This window comes from Clavelina lepadiformis, chromosome 6 (assembly GCF_947623445.1).
Source record: "Clavelina lepadiformis chromosome 6, kaClaLepa1.1, whole genome shotgun sequence".
NCBI lineage: Eukaryota > Metazoa > Chordata > Ascidiacea > Aplousobranchia > Clavelinidae > Clavelina > Clavelina lepadiformis.
The window spans coordinates 16,872,351-16,895,094 of NC_135245.1; the positions used below are offsets into that span (position 1 = coordinate 16,872,351).

Consider the following 22,744-nt stretch of genomic DNA (forward strand, 5'->3'; position numbering starts at 1 on the left):
TGATTCATCATCTGTCGACCATTTGAGTGACCAACACGTGACCAAGAATCACCTGATGGAAACAAGAAGGCAAGAACTCAGCCGTTTTTTGAAAGTTTTGTTCACTTTGCTTTATCACTGCAATCTGGTAAGTTTGAAAAGTCACTTTTATTGTAATTTTGTAAATGAATTGTTAATGTATGCTCAGCTTTTATGAATTTTAATTAGGGTTTAAGTTTTCAAATTTTTAGATGAAATCATTGTGGACATGTCCTCATTGACCAGGAAACTCGATCAAAATATTTCATCCTTGCCTCTTAAACATCTTGTGACATGTCAACCATATCAACCTAACCTGTTTGAGAGAAATATAGGTTTTGTTGTTTATTTTGATCTTGATGACAACGACAAGGCACTGTTGTCAGAAATTCAAGATATCAAGGTTTTTCTACTATCCTTTTTGTAACCGGATCATTATCAAATTTGATTATTTTATTCGCATACCATCAGAAATGTGTAATTTTAACTTGCTAGCCTTACCATAATTATGTAATTTGTTTATACAGGTGATCATTTTTTGGAGGTGACAAAAACCCATTTTTTCCATTCATACTTATGTAGTCAGGTTATAAATTATTTTTTTGTGTTTCAGGCTATGCAAAGTGGACTTATTGTTGAGAAAATGAGAAAAACTGTCACTGTTGCTGCTCAAGGAAGAAATCGATTGACACTTCCAGATATCCTATAACTAGTCTGGCTCTCTGTTAAGCAGGAGATATTGGAAATTGTGCAGCCTATTGAAAAAGGTGCATATGGATTAATTTTATGTTTACATATTGTCTGACTACATGTTGAAAATATACTGAAATTAATAATTGGATTTTAGCATGAAAACATAATGTGTGTAGAAAAATATTTTCCAGGGATCATACAGCTTCATAAATTCAAAGTTATCTTTCAACAATTTGCCAAGGACGCCACCGTAACTGCTAAAGAGATTCATGCAGAGCTTACGATTTTGTATGATTTGCAAAGGAAACAACATGATAAGCCAAATGATTTAGGCATGGACCACTTAGAAACCAGAACGAAACAAATAGTGAATTATTTCAAAATAAGAAAAAACTATGAAGTTGCTGCGACTTTAAGGTTTATTGAGAAGCTGCTAAAACTTGAGGGTGACTTTAATGTTTTGAAGATGCCGTTGGTAAGTAGTTATGGCAATCAGATAACTTATAATAGCTAAAAGTGACAGTTTTCAATTTTTGTTTCTTTAACGCTAGTTGACAATGAGGATTTTAAAACTTTTTGTGCTGTAATCGTTTTTATTTAGGAGGTAGTATCAAAGTCTGACATGAACTGTCTTTTCACCATAACTTCTGATATCATTGAAAAGACAAAGGTAATGGAAAATATAGCACGCTATGATCAACATATTTTGTTGGAATTTGCAAAATGCGGTGGCCTTATCAAGTGGCTGAAAGAAAACATGAAAAGTAAGCCTTACATGTAGTAATTCTGAACAATAAAATTTGTCCGGTTTATCAAGTACATTGTTAAGTACAAATCACAAAATATTGCACAAGATAAATTTTTTTGTTCTACAAATATCTTTTTTTATAGACATCGGGGAAGTTCAAGTCTTGAGTGATCTTGCAATGATATCTGCTGGGGAAACCCCCATAGAGGTCGACAGGGTGTCATGTTTCCTTAGCGCTGTCATGGGGTTTGCTCCTTTCATATTTGATCTATCTCCAAAATCTGATCTCAGCAATTTACTGAATGCATGTGAAAAAGTGTGGGAAAACGTAAAAAGAGATCAAAGAATACTTCAAAATTGGGTAATTGCATATAATGTCACCTTAAGCATATCATTTAAATTTGCTATTATGAGAGCGTACTTTCTTGTGTACAATTACTGGTATATTTCTAATTTCAATGCTTTTATCTTCTCAGGTGGAAACTAGCAAACACTTGGAATGGCTAAAAGGCGTTAAAGACTTCCATGGTTCTGTGGAAAAGTCGTGTTTAATTAGAGCCCAAGAAATTAATTCCCAAGGAGTCTATAGAGTTGGTGGAGAAACAGAAGAAACAACTTCTCTAAAAAATTGCATAAGACTATTCCTGCATGGGAAAGACAAAGGTTAGAAGTTATATATTATGCTGATGTAAGAGCAATGAACAAGCATAACTTTTTTATTTTGTTTCGTTTTTTTTTTTAATTTTGGTGTTTTATGCAAAAGTATATCAGATGCTTTTCTTATGTCAACAGAAATGACCTTAAATGAATTGCATGACCTACAGTCTCGCTTAATGCTTATTGCTGGTGAGGCTGAAAAGGGAAAAAATGATGTCACAAAGTTCACTGAACTCCTCTCAAATGTGGAGAGTTTAGCCAAGGCTTACATCCTGTTGAAGGAATCTGGCTGTCTTCTCTTTAACAACTGGAAAGCATTTATTAGGTACACACAATAGCATATTGCATTTTACTTGATTAGTTCCCAGCTAATACCAAAGATATTCAATAAAATGTACGAGGTTTTAAGTAAATGATTGGTTGATTCAATGAAGATTAAACATGTTTGCTTACTTGAAACCACAGATTGTTTTATTAATTGTGAACTTTTACAAAAGAAAAATCCGGAATTTTACCTTTGCGTTATAATTTTGTTTTTAGAAGCAAAAATTCTGAAGCAGGTGGTGTTACAGTAGAAGTCTATTTTGATGACAAAAGTCCTGTTATATCAAGCGGAGAGGATCTCACAAGGGAAGTGAAAAATCTCACTACTATTTTGCTGGAGGCACATGTACAGTACGTTTGATTCAATGCTAGCCATTAAAAAACTAAAAGCAAATTTACATAAATTAACACATTTACAAATTGGAATGTTTATTTTTCCTGTGACCATTAACGACATGTTTTTAAGTAATGTGTTTAATATTGAACAGGTGGATGTCTTATTTGACTGCCAAACGTGGAGAGCATTATCATTTGAATCACTTCAACATCCATCAACTAACATATCTCTGCAAGCAGCTTGCAGGATCTGATGGAAATGATTTTACCGACCAGACATATATGCTGCTTAGGAGTGTCTCGGATAATGTTAACGATGACACACTTCTTGAGTGCTTGGAAGAAGTCACTCGAATAGATCAAACTAAAGATGATGATTATGATGACGAAGATGGAGATTATGTTATGCAAGGTCTGATTTTACGTGCAGGCTATACAAATGTATTTGTAATGCAAAATTTTTTTTAATGTGAATAAAACTCTCTACTTCCAGTGTGATTTTAGGTATTATATATGCGTATTGTATAACTTATACATCTATTTTCAGATAATGAAAACTTGACGTTGATTCAAAAAAAGATGAAAGTTATCAGGAAACTTGTAGCATCGGATTTACCTGAAAATGTCGCCAAGGCTGCAGTGCAAGCAGTTTCTTCATTGGATGTTGATGATTGTTATTTGTGGGGATTGGAACATGGATATTTAGAAGATGACGTGGATCGTTTAAAAGATGCCTTTGATGAAGAGATAGGTAAATTATTACCAAACTTGTTGCATTTTAATAGTTACCATTGAAAGTGTCTTTTTTTAGTTGTAGACGCCAGATATAACTTGGTATAGACCAGATATAACCTGATGTTGAGCTAAGTACTCTTTGAATGCTTTTAGCCTTTGAAGCTCAAAGTGCCAATGTAAATGTGCTGAAGAATGTCATAAATGAAAGATCTAACCTCACACTGGAAGAAGTGATTAAAAGAATTCAAAGTGACTTGGAGGAGAATTTCAATGAAACTGTTGGGACCACAGTCCAAACTGTCTGTGAAAGATATTTCCAAGGAACAGCAGTAAGTTTGGCAGCAGTACTTAAACCGTGCTTACTTGAAATTGTTTTTGTAGAAATATTGATTTTACTATATGCTAATTCTGTGTACAGTGTTTATGTGACTAATATACAACTAATATAACAACAACATTTTTGACTAATATACAACAACAACATTTTTTGTAAATCTTCAGTATCAAATTGACGGTAGTTTTTTGACATGCAACATTTAAATGGAAGATTATCTCAAACAACATCTTCGCATTAGGCCTGGAAAATTTGAAACAGCCGCACAGATTGATCATGAACAATCATTAGTTAGAGTTGTTCTTTCAGAAAGTGCTGGAATGGGTTAGCATGTTTGATATTTTAACGAAAACATATCTATGAGGACCTATTAAATACTGAGATAAATTCATTTACATAGTAATTTTATTGTAGGTAAATCTCTCTTTATTAACCGTCGTCAAGAACAATTGTCAGCTCTGTTTGAAGACACTGTGTATTGGAACTCAACTATAATTCGCTTTCTTGAAAAGCGAGTTGATGTTGATGATGTGGTGGCAACATTAACCAGATCAAATGATCGTGAAGTTTGCAATGCTGATCCACACTTTATCCATATTGATATCACACCATCGGTGGGTCTTCCACTGCAAAGCAATAAGATGATATTTGTTTAAGTGTAATTTGTTGGGGTTGTTTTCAGTTAATTTACAATTTGCAATTAGATACTGACTGGATGTGATACTTAATTAATTTAAAATAGAATTAAAATATTTTTAAAAGCAACTGAAGCTATAACCTTAACCCAACAGATCTTAGATGTTTGACATATGTTTCCATTTTTTTACCGAAAAATATCGAATGTTTTTAGTCAGTGGTATCAAGTCCATTTTGTTTTTTCTAACTATAAGTAGGTCTCAAAACTAAGGGTGATCATGGTCCTTGCTTTCTCATGTAGTACTTGAAATTAACTAAAATGAAATGAAATGATAATACTTATCTCAATGTCAATATCTCAAAAGTGGCGGTACACGGAATATTCAGAACATGGTGGTTGTTAAGGTACATGGGGGCATAACTGTTTCATTCATACAAAACAAGGTAAAAGAAGCAATAACTCTGGCAGAGCAAAACAAGAAATCTGGAAGCAACGAAACAGTGTTATTCTTAGATGAAGCCAACACAACTGAAGCCATTTACGCCATTAAGGAAGTCGTTTGTGATGGAACAGTACATGGTGAATGCTTTAAGGATGCTGGCTTGAAAATTGTGGCTGCTTGTAACCCTTACAAAAGGCACACAGATGAGGCTATAAAAGCCATGGAACGATCGGGATTAGGTTTCAATGTGAAAACTGAAGATACTGTAGATAATTTTGCTGGCATTCCAATGCGCCATTTAGTGTACAGGGTCACTTCCCTTCCACCAAGCATGCAGCCGCTAGTTTGGAATTTTGGTCAAATTAATGATGTAACAGAAGCCATTTACATAAGACATATGGTCTTGAAAATGCAGAGAGATATTGATACTAATGACGAATGCCCTAATTTACCAGAAGGAATCATTGAACTCACCACAGAAGCATTATCATTTTTTCAGAAGTACATGCGACAGAGAAAAGATATTTGCAGTTTTGTCAGCTTGAGGGATGTTGAACGGACCATTCAAAGCTTTAAGTGGTTTCATCATCAATTAAAACATCTTAGCCCAAGAATGCAGTTTGAAAGAAATGAATCTGGTGCTAACAATTGTGACATTTCTTATTCACTACGATCTCTAATTCAAGCATTAGGTATGTGCTATCATGCAACGCTTTCTGAGAGAAATGAATATCGGGAACAGCTTGCTGAGGTTATTGCAACTTCTCAAAGATTACAAATCACTGGAAATGACATCTTAAACGATATCATTGCGTGTCAGAAAGTTTTCATAAATGCAGTGGAATTAGAAAAAGATATTGCAAAGAATGAAGCCTTAAGGGAAAATGTGTTTATGATTGTCGTCTGTGCTGAAATGCGCATTCCACTTTTCCTAGTTGGAAAACCTGGCAGCTCAAAATCTCTTGCCAAAACTGTGGTTACAGATGCTATGCAGGGTCGAAACTCAAGAAATGAACTGTTTCAGAATCTGAAGCAGATACAAGTTTTATCTTTTCAATGCAGTCCAGTTTCTGATGCTGTTGGCATAGAAGCTGTATTTGGACAGTGTGCTCAACTGCAGAAAAAGCAAGACCGAACTAAATTTGTTGTGGTTGTGGTTTTGGATGAAATAGGTCTTGCAGAAGATTCACCAAAAATGCCTCTGAAAGTTCTTCATCCGTTGCTGGAAACTGCATCTCTTCGTGATAGCAGCTTTAATATAGAACCACATTCTAAAGTAGGATTTGTTGGAATTTCAAACTGGTCTTTGGATCCAGCTAAAATGAATCGAGGAATTTTTGTTGCTCGTGGTGAGCCGTCAAAAAGTGATCTGCATAAAACAGCAGAAGCTATATTCAAGTCGAATGAAAACATAATCCATCAAGTTAGTGGGGTTATAAAGCGGCTATGGATGCATACTTGGAGATATACCAGAATCAAGAGAACGAATTTTTTGGATTGAGAGATTATTATGGCCTACTTAAGATGATACATGCTGTTGCGTCAGAGAAGCAAGATTTGGAATTCAGTGACGTTGCCACAGCAATTGTACGAAACTTCAGTGGTTCTACTGAACAAGTGTTTAAGGTATTTGAAGCACATTTCATGAATGTATTCCCAAATGTAGGAAGGATATACATCTCTGTAACTAAACTGATTCACAGCAACCTGTGTCTTGAACTGGAAAGTCGGTTCATGTTGTTGCTGACAAAACAGTATTCTGCTGTCAGTCTTCTGCCTGAAGTGATGAAAGGAGCTGATTATCAAGTTATTTTTGGTTCCAGTTTCCCACATGACAATGATTACACACAGATGTGTAAAAACATCAATCGTGTGAAAGTTTGCATGGAGTCTGGTCGTACTGTAGTCTTGCTAAATCTGCGAGATCTATACGAGTCGCTGTATGATGCTTTAAATCAGCATTACGTCACATTTGCTGGACAAAGGTATGTTGATCTTGGTCTTGGAGGACACCGAGTGAAGTGCAGAATTGCACAAAAATTCCGTCTCATTGTGATTGAAGAAAAAGAAACAGTGTACAACGAGTTTCCAATTCCACTCATAAATAGACTGGAAAAGTATGTTTTTGATGTGGGAAGTGTCCTGCCACCAAATCAGGTATCAGCTGCTAATCATCTGAAGAAATGGTTGAAACAATTTTCAAAGGTTAAAATACCAAAGAATCCCAACAAGTACTTCAGAGAAAATGATGCATTTGCTGGTTATACAGATGAAACTGCTGCATCTACATTGCTATCACTCCACAAGTCTGTGTTAAATGATATGTAACCAGCAAAAAGGTTACTGATACAGACTGCCTCTCTTGATGCAGTCTGCCGGCTCCCAAACTCAGATTTACTGGACGAGGCTGATATGTTGAAGCAAGTATATATGGAGGAACAGGAGCATGGTACCTTATGGATGATGTTGCAACAACAGTTAGAACAAGTAGAGCAGCTGTCTGTATTAGAAGTCGTAACCTACTCACAAATTTTGAATGAAAGAGATCGTCAGCAATTAGAGAAACTTTTAGGTTTGAACAAAAATCGAATTATGCTTGTCACTCTTCAACAGTTTAAAACGGAGCAAGAATATTCGCAGAGACTTGACGATTTTTTTTCAACATGCTAACACAATCACAAAAGAATCAGAGAACTTTTCTTCAAACGACTCTCTGATATTACTTCTTCAATGCCCTCAATCCCATCTCAATGGACATTTAATAGCATGTGCAAAATACTCGGCCATGAACAAAGTAAAGGAGTTTAGGCGTGAAAATCCTGGTATGTCATGCAAGATGATTGTGGTATTCTTGCTAACTGTCGAACAGCATGCGATGACGAAAACATCATCAACGTCTTTTACAAGCTTTCACAGTCAGCACTGTCGGTCACTGTATGTTGATGAAGTTAAACCAGGCAAACAATGCATTGCTCCTGTAACGAAATTATGGAATATGACTGTGGCTGAGCTCGTGAAAAGTAGCATTCGTTTCAGAAATGCTAATGAGGATGCTAATTTGGATGTAATTAAGCTCTTGTCTGAAAGTATTCCTGATGCAATGGCTAAATTAAGAGACCAGAGCAACATGCAGGGACGAAACCGAGTGCGCATTTTGAATAACTTACTTTTTCCAAAGAAAGAAAATGATTTATCTCATTTCTTCTGTGATGTAACTTTGCGACTAATTCACCAGCTGTTGCAAGATCGTGAGAGAAAATTAACTGAACATTCCAATTGGATTTTGGAAGAAGCATGTTCAATACAGTCATTGCAAGAAGGTGGTTCATTTAGAAACATCCTCTGGCTTCGATTACGAAAGCTTTGTGCTCTGGCTTGAGCAAAAGTTGTTTGCACGGCTGACGTTGATGATAATCTTGACATTATTTCAAACATACAGAAAGATAATCACAATTTCATTGATCTATGGTTTAAATTGCTGATGTCCCAAGACGTTTGTGACCACCAGTGGCTTGATTCAGCTCACCGTTCTGACTTAATTGTGCAGAGGCAGAAAGGATTTTCATGCAGATTCCCTTTTGTACGAGCATTGTACAAAATTTTTTGCCAACAATGGTCCTTTGTAGTTGAGCGAAATTTAGAAAACAAAAAGCTTGCATTCATACAGAAGATTAAAAAATTGCCTGTAAATGGTTTGCTGGAAGATGCTTGTGAGCAAAATGGCATGTTTGCTATTAATGCATTTGCCATTGACTTGGCTTATCTGACGTATAAATCCCAAACCAGTGAAGTAGACTCTGGAGCTGAATGTGAAGTAATAAAAGATGCAGTGATTGGAATTTTCAAAGAAAGAAAAAGAACAGCCCACCTTGAGTGCAATGCACTTATACAATTATTCTTGACGTTTATGGAGATCAAACCATTCATTGGTCAGTTTGCACAAATTATTGCTGCGTGTCCTCCCATTCTTACTGATAGACAAAATTGGAATAAACTTCAGGAAAAGTCAACTGAATTTATCGTTCATCAACTCGCCTTTACCGCTGTGGTTAAGAAGCTGCATACCGAAGCCGCAAAGAATATTGGTTCCGTGGAGAGCTGTATGGTTTGGGAACTTCTGGTTGCTAAGACGAAGCCTGTGGCAGAAAAGTTGATAAATACATGCAACAATGAACTTCAGCAGATGTGGGAACGAATTCTGTTTGTTGAGATTTTTTTAGACCAACTGATTCCTGCTACAGCTGATGCTAAGAAGATTCAACATTATCTTACAGTTCTAGCACCTCTGGCACGAAGGCTGTGGAGTGGTGCAAGTAGGTTGAAAGACCTTTCGGATCTTCAGTTTCTCAACATAGTCACCAATGTCTTGCAAGGTTGTACAGGTGATATCCGACTTGCCATACTTTGTCAATGGGGTGACGTGCGTTGCAGGTCATGCAAACCAAATAAACTTTCTCAACCAGTAAAACTTCCATGTGGTCACTATTTCTGTTTAAAATGCATACCAGTTGAACAATCAGAAAGGAGTTGCCCGACTTGCCGGGAGAAAATTGAAAACCCTCAGGCGTTGAAACCAGCTGAGCTTACAAAGTTGCAAGAAGAAGAATTAGAAAGATTTAAAGCAGCATGTACCAGCTTTTTTCTTGAATATCTTTCTACTCTATGCTTCCCTGAAGTTCAAGGAAATGATAAAAAACAACCTCCAGATCAAAAAATAACTTTTGCCTTGGAAAGACTTGTGATATGTGAAAACAACACCAGAATGATGTCTCCATTGTTGAGTAATTTTGATACCAATCCCACTGCTAGGTCATACATCCTTCAGTTACTGTTGCGTTGTGACAAGGAACTTGTACGGAATCACTTGGATCATCATTTCAGGGCCATGGAATCTGTTGTACAAAAGAAGGACATACTTATGGCTATATACATACAATGCTTGCAAGATGTCATGCAAAACTTTGCAATTTCTCACGACGAAGATGAATTGATTAATGTTGAGCATGCAGCTGCTGTACTACATGAATGTACTATGGAGTCAGAAATGGAGGAGAAATTTACGCAAATCGATCACCTGGATTTCTGTGCCAAACTAGTGCATATTTCTAAAGTCTTTGTGACATGCATAGTAGCTTTGGACAACACACAACAACGGCTACATGCCAATTCCAATCAGATGTTAGCTTACACAAAAAGCGTTTGCCACCTTTGCAAAGACTCACGCTATTTAATTGTACAGCAATACATCATAAAGAACTTATGTAGTCGATATGGAATGGATGCTTTTAAGATAATGTTAAATAAGCCCACCTATAGAAGCTTGATTCCAGAAAACCTTTTACCAAATCCAAATGCTACGGAAAGAAATTACTACCTTGAATCCGATCTCTTGGTGTTATCTGGTGAAAGTTATGTTAAGGCAAAAGCTTATTTACTTGATGTGATGCAAAAGGATGATCTTCCTCAACTCTTTGGGAGACTGACTCATGAAATGCAAAAGTCACCCAACAGCAACTTTCAAGTGCTACTTGCCTTGTCTGTCTGGGCTGCTCATGCTGGACCAGGAAGGAACTTGCAACGGGAAGTTTTTTGTCAAATGACAGGACCTTATCAAGAGACCCCTACATTTTTTAAAAATATTGCACAAAGGGCTGTAAATGCTTTTGAGTTAGTTGGCGTTTCAGCTAATTTGAATTACAAGCTTAATGAGTTTGTTTTGTTGGTTGGAGCTACTCTTCTATGCAAGGATCAGGGACTGCTGAATGATTTGGCTAGTCATGTGAAAGAACCAGATGAATGCAGACGGTTGTTTCTTCCCACAATGCCAGCATCTGACTACTTTGCTATCCGCCATGTTATTGTTGGTACAGGCAATCCAAGATTACATTTATGTCCAAATGGCCATCCTTATTTTATCGGTGAGTGCACTCGCCCAGTGGAAGCGTCAAGATGTTCTGAATGTGACGCCCAAATCGGAGGCGAACGACACCGACTTTTCCAAGGGAATAACCCCGGAAATATTACTGAAGAATCTCAAGCAGGTTATCGACTCAGACCAGCTGAGCAGCAAAAACCTGTTGTCCCGGAGTAAAAGCTTACAAAGCTGTCAGTGTGCGCTTTGAAGGCCTGCCTCCACTCAGCCATGCTACTTGGTACAAGGAAAGGGGATGCGATAGGAAGGTAATCTGTTTAACCTGCAAAAAGCTAAAAACGTCTTTCTTCAAAATTTCTTGTTTAACTTCGCTTACTAAACAAATAATATACTGCCGTTTATTTAGGTTGGTGTTATTTAGGTTATTTAGGTTGGTCAATGTTCAAGGAAGTCAGCAAGATGTTAACACATTTCTGCTGAGGCAGATTCTTAAGGATTTCAAAGACCTCTCAACATGCTTGGGAAGAAGTGTCGACGACACTTTTATCATAATGCATCAAATTTTACATAGGATGAGACTAACAAATGTACATGCTTTACTTACGCAGTTAGTTAATATACCTTTGTCATATACCTATTTGTTGTCTAATCCACAAATAAACTAAAAGAAGCAGCTTTAAATCAAAAAAATTACTTGTTTATTACAGGTAGCAAATTACAATCAAAATTGCAATTTTCAAACCATGGCCGGAAGAAACACGTGGGAAGAGGAGTTCCAACGGCAGTATTTGTCACTCATATTCAGAGACACTGACACAGTCCTAAACGAAGCTCAAGGATTTTTGGTCAGAGCTGGAAAGCTAGTTGAAAAACCACTGCAACGGTACTTTGTGCGCAAGTTGTCAGTATAATATAAGCGCATAATGGCGTTGAAGCCATACGAATAATAGCGTTTTAAATAACTTTCCAATTCCGTTTTAGTCTTGCATATGAACTTAAACGAGACGGATTAATGTGGATATGCAGCATCTGAGGCAACGATTAGAAGCTGTTGATGCAGCAGCTGGAGGTAATTCGGATCTCAGAGAAGCATTAACTAAAACGCTTGATAACGTTGTTTCTGTGTTACGCACTCTAGGTGATTCTCATGCCATTAATAACGATGAACTAGATAGAGTGAAGTTTACGTTGCAGTGCGTTCGATTCATTTTTTCATAAAATTATATTTGCAGGCAAAGGAGCAATGTTGAAAAAAATCCTTGGTGTACAAAATTTGGAGTTGCTCCGATCTTTGCATACTATCCTGTCATTACAGTCTACAATGATAGCAAGGTCAATGTTCATGTAAACTGCTGTTGTGTAATGGCTTTTAGTTGTTTTAAGTTTTGAGAACAAGCCGTCCTCAACATCCTTTGTAAATGTATTACTGTAAAATGAGTATATTTAAAACCGTAATCTTCTGCAGATATCGCCAGAGGATTGATATGGCTGATGCTGAGGAAACAACCATTCAAGATTATTTAGAAGAACAAAACTATGTTTCTGAAAATGAATTCAAAACTTACATTAAAGTCTGGAACAAAGTATGAAATTGCTATTAATGTTGTTGAAATTTCATGTTCTTTTAAAACTTTTGAGTTATACACACATGTAAGCATGCATTAAAGTGCACTATGTAACACACCTAATCATACTTGCATTTTTCTATGTTTCTTGTTCATAGGTGCGGCAGGTTTTACAACAGATAGATCGTTACAGAACTTTGCAGCACTTCTTTGATGAAGCAATGAGCTTGGAAAGTCCCATCTCAATGTGCCTCCCTAGCAAACGAGGCAGAGGACGGTGTGCAATGATCATGGTTGAGTTTTTAGCCAACAAGCAAAATGATATATTGCAGGAGTGCAGAGATATTATGATTCCTCATCCTACGTATGTCTTATCCAAGTATTTTTCAGTTTTATTTTTTGTGATAAAACGAATTGCTTTAAATTTCGCCGTCATTGGTATTTGTTAGATTCCCCACTGTGGACGTGGCACAACTGACAATCAATGACTTCATTTGTATCAGCGAGGATCGTGATTTGATGCCTTTGGTGTTGGCAAATTCTCAGTATGAAACCATGACTTCAGAATCCGGATCCAAACATACAATTTCCTACAATTTAGGTCTCCTAGAGAAAAAGGTGTGTGAATTTTTATGCAAAAATCTGTTTATAAGAAAGCTCGTTATTTTTGTGTTGGTTATGTGACACGATATGCTTTGAGAAAGTAATGTATGATTTGATATTTTGCAAAATGGCTTGTCACATTTACAGCATACTTTTTATTGATTCTTTGTTTCATCTTCCTAAAGTTAACATATTTTTTACTGTAAGACATGATTATAGTGACTGTCACATGCAAATGGAAAATATGGAAAAAGGTGTGTAGTTTGTTGTATATTACATAGTTTTTTAAAAAAATTACAAAGTGAAAAGTCACTCATTCTTCTACAATAACGTTTTTTGAAAACTCTGTATTAGATCTCATTTTGTCACTACCCGGAGTAACTTTAGGTCGATGCATGGGTCACAATTTGCATATACTCAAAGAAAGGACTAGAAATTTTGATTTTAATAGGGTTGTTCAGCCTTTTCCAACCATTGCACAATTTTACCATGAACCAAAACCAAAGCCAAAACCTTCTACATGTAAAATCACTTTTTGCTACTTTATTAACAATTTGTTGCTGAACAGAGGAAAAGTTAAATTTACAAGTTGGCAGTAAGTTTTAAATTAATATGAACTTTTTAAACTATCTAGATAAACACACCTTGCAAAACAATGTGACTGTCACTTTAAGAAACGCACTTTTACTTTTTAGTTTTACTTTAACTTTTTGTTAAATTTTTTCAAAACCCTTCCTGAACAACTTATCTTTTTTTCAATTATTAGGTGATGGAAAAGTTTATTTTAAGAAAAGCTATCATCAAAACAGAGGTATATATTCTACTTATTTCTCATTTACAGTGGAAGCTTGTTAATTCAATTTTAAACATTACAATAGCTCAAATAACTTTGCCGGTTTTGGAAAAATGCCTATTTAGTAAATTACCAACTTCACTTCACTCAAACTTTGGATTGCTTGAAGTAAATTAATTGGTCTCTTCGACTTCGAGTTAACCTGTTTCCACTGTATGAACAAATCAGAAGTTGGAAAAATAGAAGAAAAAACCTTAAAAACGTTTTCATATTGATCTAAAACTTTGGTGGGGGTAGTGGTTTAAGACTAGCTTTTTTTCAGACCATTCCCTTGATGTTATATCCACAAGATATGGGTCTGAGACAAGATTTTCAGACAGTTCAAACTACTATTGAGCAGGTAAATTGTTATAATTTTATTTACCTAGCAACAACAACCTACTCAATCACTTATTATGCATTTTCATATGTACAATGGGCAATAAAGATAAATCCACGCAAGGAATGCTGCTTTTCCAAATTGCACTGCTTTTGTCTGTTTAGCTCTGCCTCGTATAATTTTAGCGGAGCCGCGTTTATGATAGCACATTACATCGTTTCAATACGTAGTTTTAGACGTTTTTACTGCCTGCCAACAACCTACTACTAACAAATAACAAACTGTTTTTGTAGATTGCGTTGCTTGTAAGAATGTGTCAGGACATAGATGCTAAAGCTGAAAGCTCCATGACAACTAATGTCTGTGAAGTGGTTAGAACTGTCACACTCATCATACAGTTTCTGGCCAAGGTAATATTCTAGATAGATCTACATCTACTGCAATCAATCAAGTTCACCTTTTTGGAGTGCTAGGTTATGGTTTTTTTGTTTCTTGGTATGGATATGGTAATGCCTGAGAACTTTTTACGCACAACGTTCCTCATGATAGATATGTAATGTTAGATCAAGCTTCATAACAACTTTGCCTAAATTTGACCAGATGACAATTGCCGTGTGATGGCAAGCTGGCCATAGCTTCTTGGCAGATAGTCATGTAATATGACAACTTTTGGTTGTACTTTATAGCTTGGTGGAGAACCAGATAAGACGATTTGTGATTATGCTGAGAATGACCTTCTTCTACCTGCCGATGAAACCGAAATGATTCCACGATCTGCTCAGATTCGTCATTGTTTGGCTCTCTATGAGAGATTGTCGTGGCATAGAGCGAGGAAATTGGCTTTAAACGGACAGAATTCTTTTGAAAATGTGGTTGATTTTGGTGAGCATCCAATGGCCACTTTTTACGTACATTGGATTATATTTAACTTTGCTTAGTTGTGACTATACAATATTACTTTTTACTAAAATGGCAAGTGTGAAATGCTACATACCCTAACGGACTGATACAAGATACCTTTTATTATTTTGTAGTTGAAGACACTGCAGAAGAAAGTTCTGTGGAAATGCTTCGCCGAGAATTATCACAAATAAACGTCAGCCGCTTGCAGTTAGAACTGAACTCACTTCTTATGGTTGGGCCAGAGATAAATGCTGAATGGGGGTAATGGAATATTTTATTTTGTAATAGCTTTAACTTTGTAAACTTTTACCCAAAATAGACAGAAATATGTCTCACCACAGTAGGCAGTTTTATTTGACATGTGGTCTTAACTATTCTAGATTGTCAATGGTTTTACAAAATTACTTGGATGGAAAGCATGACGGAGACAATTCTTGGTGCGATAAAATTCCGGACGATATTCTCTTCAAACATTCTGTACATGTTTTTAACCTATCAATGGAGTTTGACTTATCTGGCTAATGACCTTTTTATACTTTTAAACGCCTAATGGCAAACGTTTTTTACATCACTTTTGCGCATTGATTGTGCAATATTTTTAACCAGTAATTTATCATGTGGTATTTTTTTTTTGGTTTTGAAATTTCTTCATTTTTGTGCCTTAGTTGTATTGATCAATCTAGTAACAGTTACGTGTAATCATTGTGGCTAATTGCTAAAGTTGCGTTTTCATGAGTGGTGTGTGGATGTAAAAACTTGCGCATCACATATGTTGCCATAAGTATTGCTTCTGTTTTATTGTGCATGTTACATTAGCATTCCTACCATTTCTAATCTTTTATTTTATTCATTTTCAACCAGCTTTTACGCATATTATTGAGTTGTCTAATTGTTTATGCTCGTGGACATTCCACGAATGAGCTGTACATTTTTCAGAAATTGTTACTGACTGAAACTTATGATTTTGTTAGTAAAATTAAAAGATTTGCTTTCAAATCCAGTATTTTGAATTCAATCTCTTCGCTCTGCGTTATTCAAAAACAATAGTGGGCGCGACATTAAGCGAATTTTAATATAATAATCGTTAATATCGTATCGCTTGAATAATTTGATTTCCATAAAAATGTTGGACGTTCTAGGACCTAGGTCATACTTTAAAAAACTCTATTAAACCAATCAGAGGCCAGGGTAGTCAATGTTGTTATTAGTCTGGAAATCACTCAAGTAAAAAGCGCGTTAAAATTTTCAGGTTGTATGCATAAAATAGGCTAAATAGTGCTACAAAAATGATGAAATTTGACTTTTTGCCCAAAGCTTTAATCTTGAGTTTAATGAGCAATTGAAGGAGTTCGAGATTTGGAATTTTATTTGAATTTTGGGAAGTTAATAGCCGTGCTAATGGCAGCGTCAAAACCAACAAAATTTGATAGCCAAATGCTGCCATTGGATAAGATGAGATCTTGTATAACAAGTGAGATTACCAGGTTAATAGCCAAATACCAACCGGTTTTGGAGAGATGGTTGTCAGCTGTACAGATTTTCCATACCAACGAAAAAGGTTTCGATGTGATTGCTTCTCCGCATGTAGGTCAAGCAGGTTGTTAAAGATAGGCGGTTAGGTAGAAAGTTACGTAGAAAGTTGATTTTAGCGTTTTAAAGTTTGTTTGAGTTAGATTTAGATTAAAAGGTGGATTTAAGTTAAGTTTATGTTATAAAACTTAAGTTAGGTTAACAAGAAACTGTAAAAATAGCTTCGAACGCACGATTTTTTCCGTTGAAATGGCGGCAGCCTTAAGGTTTACTCCAGGATATGCAACTTATTATACAGTACTTGAATAAAGGTAAATAAGAAAACGTAACACCAAACGACAAGCGTTTTTCCCATCGGACGTCATTAGGTTAAGAATTTCGGTTTCAAAGAAGGGACAGTAATAGAAACCCTTCTTTTCTAACAATATGTAATTATAATTTCCAATATTTCTTTTTAAAACCGTCACAATTTATTTCATAACATTATAGTACAGGTAAAAAATATGACAAATTATTTGAAAAGAATATTTTTAGCGATTCAAGTTTTAATTGTAGATTTAGAACCATAAAGTTTTAGTTAACCAGTTTGTTTTCGCAATTTTTTTTAAACCTCGAAATTTTCAGAGGAATGCGTTAGACGAATATTTCATTTCATACTGATGTCGCAACAACAAACTTTTTCGCAGTCAGTTTCGATATTTAGTTTTGTCAAATATATGACTAATTTCTGCGTGCATTTCTCAAAAATCGTGATTTGAACTACGTTGTTTTTGAGCAGTGGTGATCCCCAACAAACCGTTTTTAGAAGTCGAGATGTGCACTAGTCTAGCATTAGGTCTAGGCTGTAAGCATGTTTCAAAATTTGTGAATTGAAGCGGCAATATTTTTTAAGCCGTGGTCCTCATAATGTGATAACTATGAACGGGGTTTGGTAAGGCTTTTTAAAAAGGGAAGTAGATTTTAAGTATAATAGTTGCTAGTATTACAGTCAAAGCCGGAAGACTCATAAACACGTTTAGTTTTTGTGTAAATAGCTAACTGCAGAATGTTTGTAACTTTGAACTACATCTGAAGTTCACTAGATTTTAAAGTGAAGGGTAAGTCCAAAAACAAGTTAGTTTAAACCGAGGAAATAACTTATACCAGAGAAAATATTTCCACTAGTGTACACTATCTAGTAATTGAGTAATAAGGAATTAGAAATCGACTTGATGGTTGATGTTGACTTGATGGTTAGCTTGATGGTTGATGTTCGAACCAAGTAGCCTACAGTAACTAGTACAACGTGGCGTCATAATTTTCACCGCTTTTTTACAATTAGCGCCAAATTTTTGTTTCAAACGACATATTTTAGGCAGAATTTACTTAACCACTTCAATTTATTAAAAAATGTTTTCTCCACTATATTCACGGATAACTTTTCTGAGTTTAAAGCCAATTTGTTTTTACATTTGCTCGTTAATTTAACATAAAAGGCAATGACTAATTAATAATTTTATAATACTTGGTACTTTGGCAGATTTCTTCCTGAAGCGAGTGGGTTAGACAAACTGAAATAATAACATCATTGAATTCAAAGAATAATCATACTATATAATAAACAACTATGTAGTAGGCTAGTTGGCAAACCAACTTCAACACGGACTGGAATAATAATCCGGATGTTTGTAGTCTACCATACTTTCTTTGACAAACAATTATATCGACAACGCTTTCACGCGTAAATTTAATTTTCATGACTGTGACGTTCATATAATAAGTTTAAAAATTTAAACACTTTTCACAATAAAAATGCTTTCTGGGAGATTCAAGTGAATTTCCATATATGTGCACAAATGTACACGTAATTAGTTTGTACCCTCTAAGATGCATCTACACGTGAAAGTCAGAAATACTTTACAAACAATATTAAAACAAACAACCAATAATTACAATAATAGGTTTTAATTAATTTGGCAACGTGTAAATTATTAGCAAAGTTTTGCTTTTTATTTTTTATCGCGTCACTTTACAATTTGCAAACTAAAGTTATTGATTGTTTTGAAAACGTTCCTGCACGTTGTACATGTTCAAAATTGAAGACTGGAAAGCTAAAGCGCCGTCGGTGATAAATTTACGAATTTTGAAAGCTGCTGGACAATTTCTATTTATGTGATCACATAATTAATTTTTACAATTATAAATACTTAATTATAAGAAGGTCAGAAATATTTCAAGTTTAAGCGATTTTCAAAATAAAAATGTGCACCGCTAAACATTTTTCACCATATCTTTGTATTTATCGTATTTGTAAACGAAGCGATGAAAGGAATTTTTTATTAGTATTACAAAAAAAAATTTTATGGTCAGGGTCATAGATAAAGAAAGGAAAAAAGTGTGAAACTCGTTTAAAATTTTTTCTGGTATTTTTATAACATGCTGATCTGCTTTTTGTCCGTGGATAGACCTTTCCTTTTCTCTTTGAATAGTAAGAAAGGTATTCCCATCTTCTTTTGCGAAAGATGACGACCTTTTCTTGTCGTCTAGCGATAAAGTGATCAGTGTTAAAGTTAATCAAAAATTTTACGCGGTCGAGATAATTTTTGTAGTATTTTTTCACCTATCACTAGATATTCAAGTAATACTTTAGAATAAGGGAGTAATTTAAACACCAAACAGCGATTATTTTCGAATTCAAAATTTTCCTCAATTTACCCTGTAGGTAGTCACGTGATTGATCTGAAAATGAGTGATTAAATCATTTACGTTTAGTACCGGTACAACCATTCTATGCGTTAAAGTTTATAGAAATTTCTCGTATGTAAAAAAGTAAGAGATAAATTTTTCGAAATATTTTTTCGTAATTTTATGCAATTTTCAACTGCCAGAAGCAGAATTTCAATATTTGCTTGCTCATAAAATTATTCAAAAGGTCATAAATAAATATAGGCCTGCGGTTTTGCTGAGTTTGCTTTTGCAATAGGCTTAACATTACTTTTTTAAATATTGTTGGTCAAGAAGCAGAAAATGTTTAATTGGGCTAAACTTTACAACAATCTTACAATTCTTTTCTTATCTATGATCATTAATTCTGGATAAAAACAAAGAGTGCGCACACGAGCAACAGAATGCGGTAATCGAACATTTTGCAAAGGTTGTAAAATTAAGTAACGACATACATTCCTTGTTCGACCAAATACATAACAAGAGAACTTAAATTCTTTTAAAGCTAATCCTCTTCATTTGAAAATTCTTATTTCTTTTTACTTTAAAAGTACGCAGACGTCATCAAAGTCCAGTCATTTTCGTTTATCACCACTGACTTGGTTTGGTCAAACTTGAATATCCTGTTGACAAGTTCTGTAAAATTACAAATTACTGCCTTGCAGCAAACAAACGAACTTTGTTATAAAAGTGCGGGAAGAAATCTTGTAAACATGGCTGACATTTTTATGATTTTTCTTGTGCATATAATTAACTTATATTTCAAGAAAAAACTGACCTTCAAAAATATATTCAAACGATTGAGTTTTTGCGACGTCATTTCAGATTCTTTAGGTGTTACTAATAATAAAGCAAGCTTTTCTTTAAAAGATATACACGCACTTACGCATTACAAAAATGTATCAAGAGACAAGAAATTATGCAATACTTTTTCTGCTGGGGCTGTTTAATTTTAACGGTAAGTAAACCTTCAGTTGATCAAAGATAGTAATACATATTGTCCAGCTTTCATGCTCATCAAACTTTTTTCAAGTACAAAAAATAGCTAACACATGGCCAGCTTTTGTAAATGCATGATTTGATCACATTCTATACAATACCTGTACAATCTTGTTCTTAGCATAAAAGATGTTGATCACGACAAACAAAAAGTTTAACTGCTCAAACACGTTTGGTAACCGTTGAAGTCGTTCGTAGTTATTACATTAACATTAATAAAAAACTATGGTGAAACCAAAACAAATGAATAAATGGATTTCATTTTTTTTTCAGTAATGGCTAGAGACTGTTTTCAATGTAGCTACATCGAAGGTTTGTCTTCAACGCAAAGAGATTGCAAAGAGCCTGCTTCAACTAGCGCATTGCTGAAAAACTGTCCTGCAGGACAAAATTATTGTCTAACAGTTACTTCGAGTATAAAGGCTTTAGTTTTATTGCAATGTTTTAAAGTGAAATGTAACATGTTTAAATTGCTATCTACGCTGCACGTACGACTTATGTTAGTTCGGTATAATGTCACAGACGGACCTGCTGAAAATACGGTAACTCGTGGCTGCTCATCCAATGCTGTACCGTACGGTTGCCTTACCATTTTTGGCGGAAGATCTTGCACTTCCACATGCGATGAATGTAAGTTACGTTGGCTATGTACCTCAAATTGATGCTAAATTAATGATAACGGTTCTTACGCCGATAGTAACGCAAACGACCTCAAACGTTTTCACAGTTAAATACATTTTATTCTACTAGCCGGATGTAACAACAAAGTATTTGAACTTCACCAGCAAATGCAAACGGGACCAGGTAAGGCGCTGATACTCAGTATCGTTACGAAATGATCAAATTAACTGCAAAGAAATCTTTTTCTGTAGGAAGCAGTTTAAGATGTTATCAGTGTAACTATAGTTCTAAAAATGGACAAAATGACTGCTACGGACCTTCCATATCAAGCGACTACCTTCAAAACTGTCCGAATGCTAATGATAGATATTGCTTGACAACTATTACAAGTAAGAAAAAAAGCTAAACTAATTAAAACCTGTTTAACTTTAACCAACGTAGCGTATACTTACGCTTGATCATAGATTTCCCTAAACCCAGTCTGTTCCTACAGATTCTCAAGACAGTGTGATAGGCAACACGATTACTCGCGGTTGTTCAACAACTACTGCAATAAACGGGTGTGGAACCACAGCGGGAATAAGCAGTTGCCTTTCCACGTGCAATACAGGTTTCTAAGTTTGCAAATATGCAGTAACTATACCGAAAAAGGAATAACGCAAGTAGGCTTGCTTTAATATTTAAAATAGTAATCATTTACTTGTGCTAATTGTCATAAATAGTCCTTATTCCTACGAAATTCTCTTGCAGATCTGATGAGTTATAACGTTATTTGTGTTCTATTTCCCGTGTTTAACAACAAGCGCTGTTCTACATTTTGGCCGTGTTTAGTACAGACGACCCGGTTTTTACGGTGGCCTGTAAGTGCCACAACAATTATAATTTGGGTTCCGCAAAATATTTATGATCACCACAAAAATATTTCACGTTTCCGCAAAACATTTATGATCACCGCAACAAATATATTTTTTCTCCGCAAAACATTTCTGAAATTCACAATATATATTTTCTCTCCCTCAACATTAGTCTCTAAAATTATTTTGTGCGTTGAAATTATTTTGTGTGGTGTGAAAATATATTGCGATGTAAAACTTCCACTACCGCCACAAATAAAAATTCGCCACCAAAACATTTGAAAATCTCACCCCAACATTTTAACATCTCGCCGCAGCATTTTAATATCTGATCGCAACATTCTAAAATGTATGCTTACTGTAAGGTAGTTGATGAGGTCTTCTGGAAAGGAATAAAGTTACCGATCACAGCCACAAATAGTCAGAGATAGTAAGCTTTTGCAAGCCTTAGGTCTAGGCTACATGTTAAACATTGCAAGGCCTTTTGCAAGTTCAGTATGTTTACAGAGCTTAGCTTAGGCCTATATAGAGCTTCGCTTGGTTACCGTTAATGTCTTTTTTGTTGCAAAGAAAATGTTGAAGGCTTTTATCTTGATTACTATTAGGCATATAGGCCAAAGCTGGGTACAACATTATAAAAAATTACCTGGAACAGGGCCAAACCCTAGCCACGTTTCAACCAAAAGTTAAAGATATTGTACCCAAAATAATTGGGTGTAGTATAAGGCCTATACAAGTACAAAACCAGTTGACGACATAGTTTGAGTAGCTGGGTTTTAGTTTACAAAGGCATCATGTGGTTGTGCAGTTATATACTAAACCCACATGCTATATATGATTGTCACTTTTTTAAGTGCAGTCGTGTAATTTCTGTGACCAATTCTCCAAAATAGTTGTGTGTTCAGCTTCCCTTGCTGTTGGTTGGCAAAGGTTTGTTTTCTAAATTGCAGCCCAATGATGAAAGTTACATACATAACTTGTTGTTTTGTTTTATTTTG

General features: G+C 35.2%; 1 protein-coding gene and 1 pseudogene across 2 annotated transcripts; both read left to right on the forward strand.

Annotated features, from left to right (window-relative positions):
* The first annotated feature begins 255 nt into the window (after positions 1–255).
* LOC143463384 (E3 ubiquitin-protein ligase rnf213-alpha-like) lies at positions 256–16,041 on the forward strand (annotated as a pseudogene). Its single transcript, XR_013118298.1, has 26 exons — positions 256–421; positions 632–785; positions 903–1,186; positions 1,313–1,475; positions 1,603–1,820; positions 1,936–2,122; positions 2,252–2,441; positions 2,657–2,791; positions 2,929–3,188; positions 3,324–3,527; positions 3,665–3,840; positions 4,830–11,013; positions 11,065–11,104; positions 11,203–11,383; positions 11,504–11,701; positions 11,823–11,865; positions 12,029–12,128; positions 12,262–12,379; positions 12,520–12,725; positions 12,811–12,979; positions 13,731–13,775; positions 14,080–14,157; positions 14,430–14,546; positions 14,823–15,018; positions 15,171–15,300; positions 15,420–16,041. The product of XR_013118298.1 is annotated as an E3 ubiquitin-protein ligase rnf213-alpha-like (transcript).
* Positions 3,702–4,872, forward strand: LOC143462496 (E3 ubiquitin-protein ligase RNF213-like). Its single transcript, XM_076960688.1, has 3 exons — positions 3,702–3,840; positions 4,013–4,169; positions 4,260–4,872. The coding sequence occupies exons 2-3, from the start codon at positions 4,052–4,054 to the stop codon at positions 4,499–4,501; spliced, it is 360 nt and encodes a 119-aa protein (XP_076816803.1). The 5' UTR covers positions 3,702–3,840; positions 4,013–4,051; the 3' UTR covers positions 4,502–4,872.
* Positions 16,042–22,744: the final 6,703 nt, after the last annotated feature.

Excerpts from the sequence above, each read along its gene's own strand:
- LOC143462496 (XM_076960688.1), top strand. The coding sequence starts at position 4,052 with ATGGAAGATTATCTCAAACAACATCTTCGCATTAGGCCTGGAAAATTT. Across the intron at positions 4,170-4,259 it reads TTCAGAAAGTGCTGGAATGG|GTAAATCTCTCTTTATTAAC; the intron begins GTTAGCATGTTT and ends ATTTTATTGTAG.